Raw genomic sequence first — 17861 nt, forward strand, 5'->3', positions numbered from 1 at the left:
TTTTGGTTGGAGCATTTAATCCATTTACATTTAAAGTAATTATCAATATGTATGTTCCTATTATCATTTTCTTAATTGATTTGGGTTTGTTTTGATAGGTCTTTTCCTTCTCTTGTGTTTCCTGCCTAGAGAAGTTCCTTTAGCGTTTGTTGTAAAGTTGCTTTGGTGGTGCTGAATACTCTTAGCTTTTGCTTGTCTGTAAAGGTTTTAATTTGTCCGTTGAATCTGAATGAGATCCTTGCTGGGTAGAGTAATCTTGGTTGTAGGTTCTTCCCTTTCATCACTTTAAGTATGCCCTGCCCCTCCCTTCTGGCTTGCAGCATTTCTGCTAAAGATCAGCTGTTAACCTTATGGGGATTCTCTTGTATGTTATTTGTTGCTTTTCCCTTGCTGCTTTTAATATTTTTTCTTTGTATTTGATTTTTGTTAGTGTGATTAATATGTGTCTTGGCATTTTTCTCCTTGGATTTATCCTGTATGGGACTCTCTGCACTTACTGGACTTGATTGCCTATTTCCTTTCCCATGTTAGGGAAGTTTTCAACTATAATCTCTTCAAATATTTTCTCAGACCCTTTCTTTTTCTCTTTTTCTTCTGGGACCCCTATAATTCAAATGTTGGTGCCTTTAATGTCGTCTCAGAGGTCTCTGAGACTTTCCTCAATTCTTTTCATTCTTTTTTCTTTATTCTGCTCTGTGGCAGCTATTTCCACTATATTATCTTCCAGGTCACTTATCCGTTCTTCTGCCTCAGTTATTCTGCTATTGATTCCTTGTAGAGAATTTTAAATTTCATATTGTGTTGCTCATAATTGTTTGTTTGCTCTTTAGTTCTTCTAGGTCCTTGTTAAATGTTTCTTGTATTTTCTCCATTCTATTTCCAAGATTTCAGATCCTCTTTCCTATCATTACTCTGAATTCTTTTTCAGGTAGACTGCCTATTTCCTCTTCATTTGTTTGGTCTGGTTGGGTTTTTCCTTGCTCCTCCATCTGCTGCTCATTTCTCTGTCTTCTCATGTTGTTTATCTTACTGTGTTTGGGGTCTCCTTTTTTCAGGCTCCAGGATCGTAGTTCCTGTTGCTTTTGTTTCCTGCCCCCAGTGGGTGAGGTTGTGTAGGCTTCCTGGTGGAGGGGACTGGTGCCTGTGTTCTGGTGGGTTGGGCTGGATCTTGTCTTTCTGGTGGGCAGCACCTTGTCTGGTGGTGTGTTTTGGGGTGTCTGTGAACTTAGTAGGAGTTTAGGCAGCCTCTCTGCTAATGGGTGGGGTCGTGTTCCTGTCTTGCTAGTTGTTTGGCATGGGACGTCCAGCACTGGAGTTTACTGGCTGTTGGGTGGAGCTGGGTCATAGCACTGAGATGGAGATCCCTGGGAGAGCTCTCGCTGTTTGATATTATGTGGGGCCGGGAGCTCTCTTGTGGTCCAGTGTCCTGAATTTGGCTCTCCCACCCAGAGGCTCAGGCTTGACATCAGGCTGGATCACAAAGACCCTGTCAGCCACACGGCTCGGAAGAAAAGGAAGAAAAAAATAAAAATAAATTGTAATCATTTTTAAAAATTGTTATAAAAATAATAGTTTAAAAAAGAAAGAAAAGAGCAACCAAACAAATAAACAGATTAACCAATGATAACAAGTGCTAAACACTAAGCTAAGATAAACATAAAAATCGGAAACAAATCAGTCGCAGACAGCAAACCCCAGGTCTACTGTTGCTCCCAAAGTCTGCCGCCACGGTTCTGGGATGATTGTTTTCTATTCAGGTATTCCACAGATGCAGGGTGTATCAAGTTGATTGTGGGGATTTAATCTGCTGTTCCTGAGGCTGCATAAAGAAACTTCCCTTTCTCTGCTTTTTTTTTTTGTGTGTGTGTGTGTGGTACGCGGGCCTCTCACTGTTGCGGCCTCTTCCGTTGCGGAGCGCAGGCTCCGGACGCGCAGGCTCAGCGGCCACGGCTCACGGGCCCAGCCGCTCCGCGCCACGTGGGATCCTCCCGGACCGGGGCACGAACCCGCGTCCCCTGCATCGGCAGGCGGACTCTCAACCACTGCGCCACCAGGGAAGCCCCCTTTCTCTTCTTTGTTCACACAGCTCATGGGTTCAGCTTTGGTTTTGGCCCCGCCTCTGTGTGTAGGTGGCCCCCAGGCATCTGTTCCCACCCAGACAGGAGGGGGTTAAAGCAGTGGCTGTTTAGGGGGCTCTTGCTCATTCAGGCCACGGGGTGGGAGGGGTATGGTAGTTATAATTGGAATGCGGGGCGAGCCTGCGGTGGCAGAGGCCGACGTGACGTTGCAACAGCCTGGGGCACGCCGTGTGTTCTCCTAGGGAAGCTGTCCCTGGATCACGGGACCCTGGCAGTGGCGGGCTGCACAGGCTCCTTGCGGGGGGTGTGGATAGTGACCTGTACTTGCACACAGGCTTCTTGGTGGCTTCAGCAGCAGCGTTGGCATTTCATGCCCAGCTCTGGGGTCCAAGCTGATAGCCGCGGCTTGCGCCCGTCTCTGGAGCTTGTTTAGGCACTGCTCTGAATCCCCTCTCCTTGCGCACCCTGAAACAATGGTCTCTTGCTCTTAGGCAGGTCCAGACCTTTTCCCGGACTCCCTCCCGGCTAGCTGTGGCGCACTAGCCCTCTTCAGGCTGTGTTCACACAGCCAACCCCAGTCCTCTCCCTGGGATCTGACCTCTGAAGCCCGAGCCTCAGCTCCCAGCCCCCACCTGCCCTTGCAGGCAAGCAGACAAGCGTCTCGGGCTGGTGAGTGCTGGTCCGCACCGATCCTCTGTGCGTGTATCTCTCCGCTTTGCCCTCTGCACCCCTGTTGCTGCGCTCTCCTCCATGGTTCTGAAGCTTCATCTCCACCAGTGAAGATGCTTCCTAGTGTGTGGAAACTTTTCCTCCTTCACAGCTCCCTCGCAGAGGTGCAGGTCCCGTCCCTATTCTTTTGTCTCTGTTTTTTTTTTTTTTTTTCTTTTGCCCTTCCCAGGTACGTGGGGAGTTTCTCACCTTTTAGGAAGGGTCTTCTGCCAGCGTTCAGTACGTGTTCTGTAGGAGTTGTTCCACATGTAGACGTTATTTCTGATGTATTTGTGAGGAGGAAGGTGATCTCCACCTTTTACTCCTCCATCATCTTGAAGGTCCCCCCTATGCTTCTTGAATTAGTGGGCAAATGTACTTTTCCAGGCATTTGTTAAGAGGGGCCAGGTCTTTGAATGTCTTTGAAAGGCAGTCATCAAAGCTAATGATCACTAGCGAAAAAGAGTTAAGGTAAGTAGACTATTATTATGGCTATCAGTGAAGGGGGGACTCTGTTGGAGTGAGTGCTTATTTTTTTCCTCCCAGGGCCTCTACAATGGCAGTCTTAACCTTTTTTGGTCATGAATCCCTTGCTGAAAGATATGAAACCTCCATGCAAAGGGATGGACATAATTACTTCTGCTGGGTTATTCGGCAGGGACTGGGGGTTGTGGGGCAGAAGATAGCACACCTTTTCTCTGCCTGTGCTCAACAACTTTAAACATAAAGTAAAAGAGTGAGTTAGATAGGAGGTCAGAATACCACTTTTATTATCGATAAGGGCTGGGTTAGAGGATTTACCATAGAATGAGAGCCTGACGGGCCTGCCAGGCCTGAATCCCGGATTAGGCAGATTCAGACACTCACGTCAGCCTGCACGGTGGCAGGCCTGCTCCTGGAGGAGCGTGGCGAAATCTGTGTTTCCGCTGGCAGGCGGCGACTTCCAAGGAAGAGGAAGGGCAGAGCCACGCCAAGTACCATCTTCAGTTTATTCTTTTAAAATTCACCACCAGAGGGAGCAAAGAGTTTGTATGTGTCGGGGAGAGAGGGGTGAGACAGGGCGGTGACTGAACAGGGTTGGATAATGGAAAGGACTCAGAACTCCACGGGCTACTCGGAAGCTCACTCAAGGAGACTTTCATAAAGGTAAAGGGTACAGGACATCAGGACAAAGAAAGCAGAGGAGATCATCAAGGGATTTGAACACTTCCAGACCGAGCCCCCCAGGGTCCTTTCTCAGTTGCACAGATGTGCTTTGTCTTCAGATTACAAATCACTGAGATATGACGGAAGCATCATCTTTTCAGGGTAGCCCTTTTCACACGTTTACCGAGGCGGCGTTTTATGCTATATTGGTCACGTGGCTAAAGTCAGGCTGTGTAACTGATTAAACAGCACGTAAACCGTCGATCTCTCCATCTCTTAAACAGTCTAGACAGTCTGAGCCTGGAGTTAAGATCATTAAGGGTTACATCGTAAACCCCTAGCTGACACCCTGCATCCCTGACTTGTCTGTAAGCCTTGGAGATAAGTATACTGCTGCTTTGTTGCTGCTGCAAATGACACAGGTCCTTTGCTTGACCAGACTTTGGTCAGGCTACTGAACTTTCTCCTGGGTCCATGTCTCCACTTCCTTGGAAAATCCAGTTTTAGCAAGAACCCTGCTAAGTGAATTTAGCAAGAACCCCCCACCCTCAATATCTGATCAAATTCCTCCTCTTCCACCATCCCCTCGGATGATGTCTGATCACCGTGGCCTGTCTTCAGTAAGAATCCGTTAGTTGGTTTAGCCAGAGCTTCCTTCACTGCGGTGTTTCATCTTAGCAAATTTCCATCCACTGACCCCTACCCTGCTCATTGGGTACAACTTCCCACCTGCCCATGCTGTGCTTGGAGTTGAGCCTGATCTCTGTCCCTCCCTGTAAAATCCCACTGCAGTGGTCCAGAATAAGGTCAGCCTCATCTTTAACACGTGTCACTGAATATTCTTTTTCTTTGACAGTCATGGTGCCATGACTCGTATAGGATCAGATTCATCACTGGATCCCCCGAACTCTCACTCCGGACCCTAAGTATGCACCTTGAAGCCCTTGTCTTCAGTCCTGACTGACTGATCGGGGATCCATTGGTGACTGACTCCTGAACCATTGCTCCAGACAAACATCCGTCGAAGCTGACTTGATTTTTTTACAGTTTTGAGTATACCCTCTGAAGTTGGGTTAGAGTCCCAGGCTTCTTTCGACAGGTACCTCCTGGGCTGGAAGGTCTTCCTGGCTCCGTGTTCTGAATGGGGATTATTCCCTGATGTCCTGGGCTGGAACCCCTTTCTTCCCGACTCTGTGTGAAGTCTTCCTGTTCTCCCTTTTGGATCTGGCTTCTCTCATTGGAACTTCTCAGCCAGCTAAACCACCTCTTCTCACATCCTGCTGACTCCGTGCTATGCCAGCTCTGTCTGCTTCTGTTCCTGTTGGCATGTTTTGCTGAGGATAGTTTGGAACTTTGTTGGCGTCTTTTGGAAACTTGAGATCTCCCCAGACTGACTGCTCTAATACTGCTCCCTGCCTGTTGCATCCACTCCTTCGTCCTCCTCTTAGCACCATCTATCTTCCCCCCAGTTCCCTTGGATCCTTTGATATGTCCCACTTCAGACCGCCACCTCCTCCATTCCTCTGTCCACACCCATCAGACTTTCCCCTCCCGCTGCAGCCCCGCAGCCCCCCATGGTCGCTTCCATTTTTGGTCCCTTGCCATCCATCGGGGGCTCTCAAGAAACTCAGGTAGCCTTGAAAGCAACTACTTGAGTCTGAAAAGAGGAACAAAAGGCTATTCGGAAATAGAACTGGATGATTCATCCACTCACATGGACTTTGGAAACATCCAGACAGCAGTTAGATGTCTCTTCAGTCTGTTGCCTAAAATTTAGACCACGGCAAAGGAAGATTACATATCACGGCAAAAGAAAATCTTAAAAGTCTCCTCCAGAAGTCTTGGTAGGCAGGTGACCTTAACTTGTTTTATTTGCCAGAGACAGTTCAGATGAAAATACGAAGTGGAGATAAACAAATGAGATTGTATTGCTGTTTTACTGACTCACGGCTAAAATTTTAAAATGAAAACTCTACGTTCTCTATTTGCGTCTGTATGTTTATGTATTTCTCTATATATGTATGTTATAGGTGTGTGATAGTTTCCTACCTCTGGATGGTATTATCACATTAATTTATAAAATCCCTTAAAGAGTTCTATTCAAATTGGTTTGGAGATAAATGAGCACTTAGATAAATTATTTTCTTAAAACTCTCAGGAATACAGAAACTAACCCGAGTTTTTTTGGCCTCCCCCGTTGCGGAGCACAGGCTCCGGACGCGCAGGCTCAGCGGCCACGGCTCACGGGCCCAGCCGCTCCGCGGCACGTGGGATCTTCCCAGAGCGAGGCACGAACCCGCGTCCCCTGCATCGGCAGGCGGACTCCCAACCACTGCGCCACCAGGGAAGCCCCAGGGAAGCCCCCCAAGTTTTTTTTAAGTTCACATGATCTTGAATAATCTTTTTGCTAGTTCTTATATTGTTGATACAGTTGTTGATAAACTGACAACTTCAGGGCTGTCGGCTTGAAATATGTAATGCAGAGATGCAATTTTTTCCACCTATGTTTACTATTCAGACAAGCTTATGTTATCTCTACCAGATATTTAAGATTACAAATTATAAATCAACCCTTAGAACAAAATGTATAATAAAAAGGAATTGCTTGATGTCAAGCATGGCAGTTAAAAAAAAGAGGCAAGAACCATAAATATATAATTTTTTGTTCTTCGCTTTTGTGATTTTTATTTTTTGATACTTGCGTGACTTGTCAACAAGAAAAACAACTTAAGATGATGGATGGCTAGCTTTGTTTAATTAATGGCTCATGAAAATTTCATGAGTAATTCAAGTATAATTGTTCAGAACAAGTAAATTAAATAGATGTAAGTGGAATAAAAGTTTATAAATGAACTTTCCAATGGTAATTATATTTTATGCCTCCTGAAAAATAGTTTCAAAAATTTTTTTCATAACTTGAAACTTTAAAGCTATACGAAGTTAAGTCAAAGATGGGTAATCATTGACTACATAATTTCCAAATAAGATAAAATATTGAAATATTAATTGCAGAAGAGAAATTTAATTTTATTTACTTTTGGCATCTTGTTTTCCTATGGTATAGAGAAGCTAAATACATTTAGATCTGTTAGTAAGCATGAAGAATTGTACTGTGAAAAAGACACATCTCTAGAAATTATGAAATAATGTATTCATTATTACAGAATGATAGTATGTAGCAGACAGTTTGCGATTGCCTGCTTCCTAGTTTTTACTGAAAATTAGAATTACTAATGATTAAGAAATCGAATCAATATAAATAAATGAAACTACTAGGAATAATAAGGGTAAAGAAAACAAACTGTATGCAAGGAAAATATAAGGTGTATTTTTGATAAGGAAGGGTATGAAAGATGTTTTGCTAAGGGTAAGAGAGAATAATTTTGTCCCAAAGTAGAATGAATGGTTTTTCCAGAATGAGAAAGAAGAAAAATGTAGGACAAAAACTGAGCGAAGTAAGAAAATGTCTAAAGAAAGTTTGTGGCAAAGGGACCTTGGAAAAGGAATCTTTCCTTGTGTGGTCAAAACTGGCTACTATTGGATGGATTTACTTGTAAGGTTGTTTGGTTTGTTTGTTTAATTTGCCTTAGTATTAATAGTACACTGATATAAAACCAGAATTTGGTTTTCTTTCTCTGTTAAAACACAAGGTTTTCTTAGATTATTGGTTTCCTCTTAATAGGAAATGGTAAAAAAGGTTGTTTTTCTTTACAGTTAAGTAATCAGCTTGGGAAGATAAGATTTTGTGTTTTAAGATAATTTCCTGTGTGTCATGTGTTTATCAGGTCTTTGATTATTTAAGAAAACCAGATCTTCTCAATATTAAGAAAGCTAAGAGTTTTTTGTTTTTTGTTTTTTTTTTTAATAACTGTGTAACTTTCTGTATTTGCCTTTGAAATCTTTTAATTGTGACTTTGGTTAAATGGACAGTTAAGTGTTGTTTCACAGTGACACCTGTGATCCAATTTAGTCAAATGTTCAAACCTTTTGGCATTTTTGACAATTTCCCCAAATCAAATTCTAAGTGGAGTTCTCTTTGACCCCAAACTAACTTTGATATTTCCAAACTGGCCCTTGGAAAATCTCAAAGGATTTATCTCCTTATGAAAAGAGAGATGTTGAACTAATCAGGTTTATTGGATGTGTTAACCCATCATATTCACGGCAGTATAGTTACTTGCATAAGTTCAGTCAAAATCTATCCTCCTTTTAACACAAAGCAATTGGAAACCTTGCTTATATTACCAAGACTTTGATTGTAATATCATATTTGGGAATGATGTGTACTGAATCAGATATGACCGGATAGCTCTAAGGAACTAAGGTTGACTTTAAGAAGGCAATGTTTATACAGCTCCCCTTGGGAGAACCATCCTGTTCCTGGCTTACAGGGTTTCCTGCCTTACAGGTGAGTAAGGAAAGTCACTTCTGGCAGGACCAGGAACCTCAGGATATTTGGGGAACCTTCAGAAGAGAGGAATTCACCCAAATCTATAGGTATTGCAGTCAGATATGGTGGCAAGTTCTTGACTTGGCTTCTTAGCCTTGAGAGGCAATGCTCCAGCAAAGTAAACTCAAACAAGGTACTATGTGGTCAATCACTATTTTTGCTGTACTTATGTAAATAACCAGGCCAAGTTTAATGAGACCAAACTTCCTTGCAAAGAAATTAGTCTTACTTTATCTTTCACAGAAATGGGGGTGACTATAGAGAGAATGTGCTTTTTTGTTTGTTTCAATGGAAAACTACAGTGAACTGTTGCAGCTTTCATCTTGCACATTTTGCCAGCTTTACCAAATCCTGAATTCTTCTAGTTTCCTCCAGTATCTGGCTACAACTTTCTAAGTTCACATTTCCAATTTTTGTCCTGTCTGACTTGGAATCATTGACAACTAAAACTGCCCTTTTCCTGAAACTCTGTAAGCTGCAGCTGGAAGACTTGATAGAAACTTCAAAAAAAAATGATTACAATAGATCATGTATGGGCAAGCTTCATGCCTCCTGCTGTGTGGACCTCTCGGGAAATTCATCAGAATACCTGATGCTATCACCAGTGACGTTGAAACTGCAAACTAGGAAAATGTGTCAGGTGGCCAGTGCCAACCTCAGTCTAACACCTGCAGATGCTCCAAGCTCAAGTCTAAAAAATCTTGATGGCTTCCTCCTGGACTCAGAAACTGGGTTTCTAACTGTTAATCTTTGTTTTTCTTTTATTTTTCATAGCAACTCCCCTCATTAAATGCCTGACTGCTAGCACCACCCAGCAAATATCTTCTACTATCAGGTTCCAATAGATGATTCAGCTGGTCTGTAATGAACAAAAGACAACTGAATGAGGAAATGGACTTGTATTATTCAGAGGAAAGAAGAATGTCTTTTCTTTCCTTGAACAAGAAGGGAGACTGACAAAAGATTCTTTGCTTGACCAAACTTTCGTCAGGTTCCTGAACCTTCTCTCAGGTCCATCAGTGCAGTTTGTTGTAAAATCTAGTTTTAGCAAGAACTTCCCCCTCCCCCCGTATATGATCCCACTGGATGTCTGATCAGGTTCTTTATCTTCCACTCCCCTTCCCCGCCCAGTGATGTCTGATCACCCTGACCTGTCCTCAGCAAGAATCTGTTAGGTTGGTTTGGCCAGGACGCCCCTCACCCCTGTTGTTTCCTCTTAGCAATTTTCCATCCACTGACCCTCACCATGCACCTTGGTCATAAATTCCCACTTGCCCATGCTGTATTTGGAGTTGAGCCTGGTCTTTCTCCCCACCGCCCTGTAAAATCCCCTTGCAGTGGTCCCTATACTTATGTCGATAATAAAGTCTGCCTTACCATCTTCAACAAGCATCACAGGATATCTTTTCGTTGACAAAGCTAAGCCTGTTTTGCACGTGTGGTTTCCACTATCAGTCTACCTTGACATGGAAGGAAGCTTCAGGAATCAGCAATGACTGTTTCCTCCAACAGCTGGCACAGATTTTGTCCCCGTACTTAGGAGGTCAAGGAAAGGAGTGCTGCTTCTTTATATAGGACATTTAAAAGAGGGTAAAATCATTTATTTTCTTCTAGAAAGATGATGTACTATAGAACCTAATTTATACTTTTCCTATGACATGTATCAGAAAACTTTAAGGATGTTACGTTTTATGCAACCAGCGTTTTATGACAGTGAGAACAGCACATGATTTCGAATGCAAGTCCCTTCATGAGCTTTTAGTTTTATGGTAGCTCCTTCTTTGAATAACAATTTATCAGGTGAAAGTTTTCATTTCTGCTCATCTCTTCTGGGAATAATGCCTTACAAGTTGTGTCCTTAGTTGCAAATAGATAAAAATAATTTTAAATGGTGTGTTTTATTCCTCTTGCAGGGACCTTTTACCCAAAGATTTTGTAGTTTATACCTACAACAAGGAAGGGGCTCTGATCTCTGACTACCCTGATATACAGGTAATATATTTCCTCCTGACCCTATAGCAGAATTTAAAACAATTATAATTTTAAAGTGCGCGTTCTCTTCAGGTACTCAGGACTGTTACCTTGTGCTTTGCCAGGGGCCTCTTTTGATATGATTACGTATGGCATTGTCCTGGGGTGGCAGTGTGAGTGCATTGACATAAATTAAACTGTATTTACCTTACAGCTCTTCTGGTTCTCCATGGTCAAGTGATTTTTTAAAAACCAGGAAAATAATCTTCCATTTAATGATAATCCTACTGATTATGAAGGGGAAAAGTTTGATTTATTTTTAAATTTTATTTATTTTATTTATTTTGCTGAAAATGGATACCTCTTAAAGTACATCTTACTTCCTTATTAAACCATTTGACTTGCCATTAGTACTTAGTAAAGAACAAACACTTGTTTCCTATTATATGTTCTGATTTTTTGCTGAAAACAATTCTTTTCATAAGAAGTGTGGTCCTTTTTGCATCAGAGAACAGAGTTTTCCTGAGGACAGAACCGGCCAGGAATACTTGAAATAATTGGCAGATGTCAACTTTGCTTTATGTGTTATTTAATTAGAGCATAAGTATTTCTAATTTTAGTTGGGAAGAGTGTCTTAAAAGTCCCTTTTGGCAGTTAGGTATTATATATTATTATTTTTTGCTATAGTTTTCATGAGAAATCTTTGTTACCATTAAACACGTATTATTTTTTCCCCTGAGCTTTGTTATGTTTCGCTAGGTGGAATTGTTTATGTTAGTTTTGCACTTCTGCAGCTCTCTTCAAATAAATAGAAGGCAAAACCTTTATTTTATTTTATTTATTTATTTTTAACATCTTTATTGGAGTATAATTGCTTTACAATGGTGTGTTAGTTTCTGCTGTATAACAAAGTGAATCAGCTATACATAGACATATATCCCCATATCCCCTCCCTCTTGCATCTCCCTCCCACCCTCCCTATCCCACCCCTCTAGGTGGTCACAAAGCACCGAGCTGATCTCCCTGTGCTATGCGGCTGCTTCCCACTAGCTATCTATTTGACATTTGGTAGTGTATATATGTCCATGCCACTCTCTCACTTCGTCCCAGCTTACCTTTTCCCCCTCCCTGTGTCCTCAAGTCCATTCTCTACGTCCGTGTCTTTATTCCTGTTCTGCCCCTAGGTTCATCAGAACCTTTTTTTTTTTTTTTTTTGACTCCATATATATGTGTTAGCATACGGTATTTGCTTTTCTGTTTCTGACTTACTTCACTCTGTATGACAGACTCTAGGTCCATCCACCTCACTACACATAACTCAATTTCGTTTCTTTTTCTGGTTGAGTAATATTCCATTGTCTATAAGTTCTACATCTTCTTTATCCATTCATCTGTCAATGGACACTTGGGTTGCTTCCATGTGCTGGCTATTGTAAATAGAGCTGCAGTGAGCATTGTGGTACATGACTCTTTTTGAATTATGAAACCCTTTATTTAAGATTAATTATTAGTACTTAAAAAAAAAAGGCAATGCTGACTTAGATCCATCCTTTGCTGGCCTGTTTTCTGACTCCTTTATCTCGGTGTTCTGTTTGTCCATTGTTTTATTTTATTTTATTTGTTTTGTTTTATTGTTTGTCCATTGTTTAATAGCAAAATAGTAGAGGAGTTTAAATGTATGTGATAGCATAAACCAGAACACAGATAATCCATTCAGCCGTTCATCCATCCATCCAATCATCCATCCGAAGATCACTATAGCATGAGACCAAAGACCACACAATTTATGCCACTCAACAAAAGCAGTGATTTTAAAAAGGCATTTGTTCTCTTGGAGCGGTTTCTTGGCCTGGATTTTGGTAACACACACTGCTTGGACTTGATTCCTGGCTCTATTATTTACTTGCTGGTCAAGTTTCTTTAACCTGTTTGTGCCTTAGAATCCTCACCTTAAAATGGGAATAATAATTATAACTTCATGGAGTTATTGGGAAGCTTAAATGAGTCAATACTTGTAAGATACTACTGAGAATAGTCAGTCCAACAACTGTGAACTCAATAAATATTATTTTTTACTATTATTGAAAGTTTATATGCTTAAAACTGCTAAAAATAGATTTCAGTTTTATAGAAGTTTATTCAACTGTTATCATAAAGTATTACAATTTAATTATGTTTTCCTGGGTGTTTGAAAAATATAAACTAAGACAGATGGAGCCTTTCACTTATTGGTTATTGAATATTATTCAAATAGATAAAAGTGTGACTGTAGATTTGAGATAGTAATTAAAACTTTGGTACTGGGATTTTTGTGTGTGTGGCAACATTGTCAGATATCATCATGGAATATACTTTTTTTCATAAAATGCAGTTAAGTTACACTGAGAAAGTGTAAACGCTTTCCCTTGTGATTCTGTTATTTAACCTAATTTGTAAAGCTCTTATGTGGCTTTCATCATCAGCATCTTTCACAAGGCCATTTTTCACAAAGAAACACAGTTTTAATAACCACTTGATATGAGTTGCTGTATGAAATAAAAGTCCAAATTAGTATTAGTCTTTGAACTCTGGGGTACCTTGCAAATGCATTAGAAAGTCTCTCAACTAACACCTTCAGTTAATTAATGCTCCTGCTTCCCTCTGAAAAATTTGTTGACTGCCCCAAGCCCTCTGGCTCTTGTGGCTGGTAGGCTCTTCTCAGATACTTCTCAGTAGTTGAGTTTTTTGCTTACAGTTTTTGTGTTTCCAAAACTGTTTATGCCATTTATACCTTTACTCTAATCATGCGATTCAATTGGATGTTTTGTAAACTTGCGAAATAGGATTTGTTGTTTTTTTAAAAAACTAAATTGTAGGCTCTGGAAAGATGTAATAAAACCAAGTTATTAAAGAGATACCATCAAGTTGGTAGATTGAGTGATCAAGTGCTGGATTTCAGTCATGTCAAATGAGAGCTTCTATTATAGGGGAAGCAAGAAGCATTTAACTTTTGAGCTCTGTGAGTTACTGTATTACTACCTCATAAGTGCTACCTCATCTGTAATAGAAGAGGTGTTTCTTTTCCTCTAGTGAGAAGAAGACAATATCAAAGCTGGACTTTAACTACAGAGCACTAGAAAGAAAACAGTGGTTGTAAATAGCCTCACACTGGAAAAAGTTGTAAAATGTTGAAATTTCACCTGTGTTGTTTAGTGCATAATTGTTTAATTTTTAAAAAAATGTTCACAGTTTTAGACTTATAGGAAAAGTTGCAGGAATAATAGAAAACATTCGTGCATACGCTTCACCTAGATTCTCCAAATGTTAGCATTTACCACTGTACTTTATCCCTTCTTCTCTCTCTTTTTTTTTTTTTCCTGAAGAGTATGTTGTATACATACTCTTCATGTCCCTTTACCCTTAAATACTTCAGTGTAAGTTTCCTAAAACCAAGAATTTCTTTTATGTCACCATAGTATAGTTCTCAAAAGTAGGGAGTTAACATTGAAGCAATACTGTTATTCAGTTACATACCTTATTGATATTTGTTTTGGTCCATTATCCTAGTAATGTACCTTATAGTGAAAGGGTATCCAAGTTCACGTGTTGTGCTCAGCGGTCTCCCGTTTCCTTTAATCTGGACATCCGTAGTCTTCCCTTGTATTTCACAACATTGGCATTTTGGAAAAGGACAGGCTGACTTTTTGTAGAACGTGCCGCAATTTGGGTTTGTGTGATGTTTACTCATGATTGGATTCAGGTTATGCACTTTGGGCAGGAATCCACCCTGAAGGGACATTGAGCCATTCTTGTATCATATCATGGGCATGTGCTGCAATTAGTTTATCACTGACAGTGTTTACATTGATGAGTACGGAGTTGTCTGCTAGGTTTCTTCTCTGTAAAGTTACTGTGTTTTGCCTTTTTTGGTTAGATACTTTGAGGCTTAGTAACTATCCCAATGCTTCCCAAATTTTTACCCACTACTTTTAGTATTTGCCTGAATCAGTTATGATGGTTGTCAAAATGGTGATTTCCTGATTTCATCAGTGCTTCTGTATTCACTGGTGGTTTCTATTGTTAAGGAAGAGTTTTTCCTTCTTATTTGTTTATATCAGCATAGACTCATAGGTTCTTACCGTATCATTAGTGAAATTGAAAATCTTTTCATTTATATAAGGGCATTTTTATGTCTTCTTTTGTGAATTGTCTGTTCAACTCTTTTGCTCCATCTTCTATTAGGTTTAATCTTTCCCCTTTAATGGTTCAGAGTTCTTTGTATTATATATAATATAGTGTAGTTTTATCTATGATAAAAGTTACAGATACTTCTCACCAGTCTCTGAGTTGTCTTTTGACTTTGTTTTTTTGGTGTTTCTTTTAATGTAGAAGTTAAAAAAAATTTTTTTTAATACGGTGAAAATTATCAGCCTTTTCTTCTGTTGACTCTAGATTTTGAGTGATAGAAAGTTTCTCCACACCAGCTTAAAGAGGAATTCACCCATGTTTTCTTTTAGTTCTTGCATGGGTTCATTTTTTTAAATGTTTGGATTCTTGATCCATTTGGAGCTTTAATTCTTATGTATGGTGTGAGGTATGGATCTACTTTTATCCTTTTTTGAATGTCTAACCGCTTGGCTGAGCTCCACTTGTTAAACAGTGCATCTTTGCCTCAGTGATTTGAGATGCCATTTTTATCATATAAGGTTCCACATGTATTTCAGTCTATTTTGAGACTTTGTATTTTCTGCCCCACTAGTTGGTCTCTCAGTTAACACACCACCAGGACCCTACTGTTATTAAGGCCCGATGATATGTCATGAGGTCTGGCAGGGCTGGTCCTCCTCCTCCTCCTCCCACTCCCCTTGGCTTTTTTTTTTGTTTTAGCGCTTTACAATTGTTTTAAAGATGAAAAAATCTCATTGTGTACTAAAAAAATCTGATATTAGTAAGTGATATGCTTGTATTTCCACTGGTCAATTTCTTGCTCAAGATTAAGGATAAAGTCTCTTTAATTTTTAAAGATGGTTAAATGTATAACTAATAATAATAATAATAATAATAATAATAGTATAATCAGTATGCTTATATGAAGAAATGAAAATCATCGGATCAAAGTCACTGTTTTTGCCGTGTACTGAATTTTTTTCCCCCTTGGTGTCACTAGCCTGTCACAAGGTCTTCTTCTGTATTGGGTTTCATTTGGCTGCTGTGGCATCTTCTTGCCTGTGATTAAAAATGTTAAACATGACGTTATGCTTCCTTGTTCTGCTTCTAGGTTTAAAGGTTATAGGAGTAGAGTTGTTTGTACTTAGTGTCCTCTGGAATTCTGCCTAAACATTTGTGTAGCTGTAGGGTGATAGTAGACAGTCTGAAGATAGTACAAAGAATGCCATGTGATAATTATGGGATGCCAATAATAAAAATTTTTAGCTTATGGACCTTAAATAATTTTGTCAGTTCTGCAGTTTCTATGATGATTTTCAGCAATGTAACAGTATTTGAAGATAATACGGTTTTTATCATTTAGAATCATTGTCATTATCGGGGATACGTGGAGGGCGTTTATAATTCATCCGTTGCTCTTAGCAACTGTTTTGGACTCAGGTAAGGAATTTTCTTTATCAATTTTTTGTTCTTTTTTCATTCCCTTATTTCTTTCCCCTTTACCTGTCTCTGTCTCCAGATCAAGTCATTTTAGGGGACTTAAATTTAGATTTTACTTTGATGTTGCTGAAGGTCTTTATAGCTGTGTTTCAAAAGTCATTTTCAGCATGTTTATTTAGGACAGTCTGGCAGTTGATGAATTTTAATAACGAAAAAATTTCATGTTTTTGAGTCCACTGAATAAACTTTGCTATTTAAAATAACACATACTTTAAATTTCTGTCACCCTTTAGGTTTATAAAATTTTCACCTACATTCTTTCATCTAAGGTACATAAGGACTGTGAAAAGGGGCTGATTATTTCCGTATTTAGGTGAGCAAGCTGAGGTTCAGAGAAATCATATCATGTATCAAGTGAAGTGATAATAATATTAAAATTAAATTGATTCAGGGCCAGGCAATATGACACTGGGCTGGTTGAGTGTTTGCATGATTGACTGAACTAAGAAATATTACTTTAAATTCTCAAGCCAACTTTGTAAGGTGGCTATGACTATTTCCACTTAAGTAATGATACTTGTACAACGGTTACTGTGTGCCAGGCAACGTTCTAAGTATTTTGCGTGTATTAAATAATTTAGTTTTCAGAACAACTCTATGATGGAGAATGTAAACTAAGGCTAGTAGGAAACATTTGGGATTCAAACTCTGGTCCTGTGGCTCCAGACTTCACACTTTTAGCCACTGTTCTGAATTGCCTTTCCTTATACAGCAAACCCTCAGAGAGGTTAGGTAACTTTCAGGCAGTCATGCTAGTGAGTAGTCATCTTGTCCTTTAAGTTTAGGTCTGCCTGCCTCTGAAGCCTCTCTGTTTTTCTCTATCCCATTCCACCCCTTCTTACATATGTTAAGAAGTAGGACTTTTATTCAGGTTTCTTAATTCCTTTTCCTGTTTTTTTTTTTTTTTTTTTTCATTCTAAAAAATTGTGTATGTGTAATACAACAACACTTAGAGGCTTGCTGCATATAGAGAATGTGAGTTATGGCATTGAACCCCTGCAAAACAGCTCTCATTTTGAGCACATCTTTTATCGAATGGATGATGTCCACAAAGAGCCTGTGAAATGTGGGGTTTCCAACAAGGATCCAGAGGAAGAAACCACAAAGGATGAAGAGGAAGAGACTCCTAGCGTCACTCAGCTACTTCGAGTAAGGACATAATGTATTTCTTCACGGCTGAGACTCAAGTTTAAAAAAAATGATGTGTTTGTTCCTTAAACCAATACCTGTTATTACTGTGTTTTTGCCATCTGTGGGCCAGACCTTGTGATGGGTACTAAGGGGATAAAAAGACGAGCAATACGCAGTTCCTGCCAGCAAGATGAGTACAATCAGGCTTCTGTGTTTTGGAAACTAGGGCTTAAGTCTTAAACAGTAACTGTATTTCTTTTTGTCATTGCTACCTAATAATAGCCCATTACAGTGACTTTGAGAGAGCAGTGGGCTTTTAAAAAAATATTAATTAATTTATTTACTTTTTGGCTGCTTTGGGTCTTCATTGCTGCGTGCGGGCTTTCTCTAGTTGCGGCGAGCGGGGGCTACTCGTCGTTGTGGTGTGCGGGCTTCTCATTGCGGTAGCCTCTCTTGTTGCGGAGCACGGGCTCTAGGTGCGTAGGCTTCAGTAGTTGTGGCACTTGGGCTCTAGAGCACAGGCTCAGTAGTTGTGGTGCAGGGACTTAGTTGCTCTGCGGCACGTGGGATCTTCCCGGACCAGGGCTTGAACCCGTGTCTCCTGCATTGGCAGGCAGATTCTTAACCACTGCGCCACCAGGGAAGTCGTCGTGGGCTTTTTGTTGTGGATATGCTTTACACAGACTGGAGTGGTCATTCTGGAGCTCTAAAGTGAGAAAGAGAGAGAGAGA

At 40.2% G+C, this 17861-nt stretch overlaps 1 protein-coding gene across 2 annotated transcripts in view; it reads left to right on the forward strand.

Moving 5' to 3' along the window:
- Positions 1-17861, forward strand: part of ADAM9 (ADAM metallopeptidase domain 9) — a 93702-nt gene that overhangs the window by 14919 nt on the left and 60922 nt on the right. For both annotated transcript variants that reach the window (XM_059049218.2, XM_067022783.1), the window contains 3 exons: positions 10296-10374; positions 15863-15939; positions 16953-17148. In XM_059049218.2, coding sequence (XP_058905201.1) covers positions 10296-10374; positions 15863-15939; positions 16953-17148 — 352 coding nt within the window. The remainder of the gene's footprint in view (positions 1-10295; positions 10375-15862; positions 15940-16952; positions 17149-17861) is intronic.

The sequence above is a fragment of the Kogia breviceps genome, chromosome 20, assembly GCF_026419965.1.
Source record: "Kogia breviceps isolate mKogBre1 chromosome 20, mKogBre1 haplotype 1, whole genome shotgun sequence".
NCBI lineage: Eukaryota > Metazoa > Chordata > Mammalia > Artiodactyla > Physeteridae > Kogia > Kogia breviceps.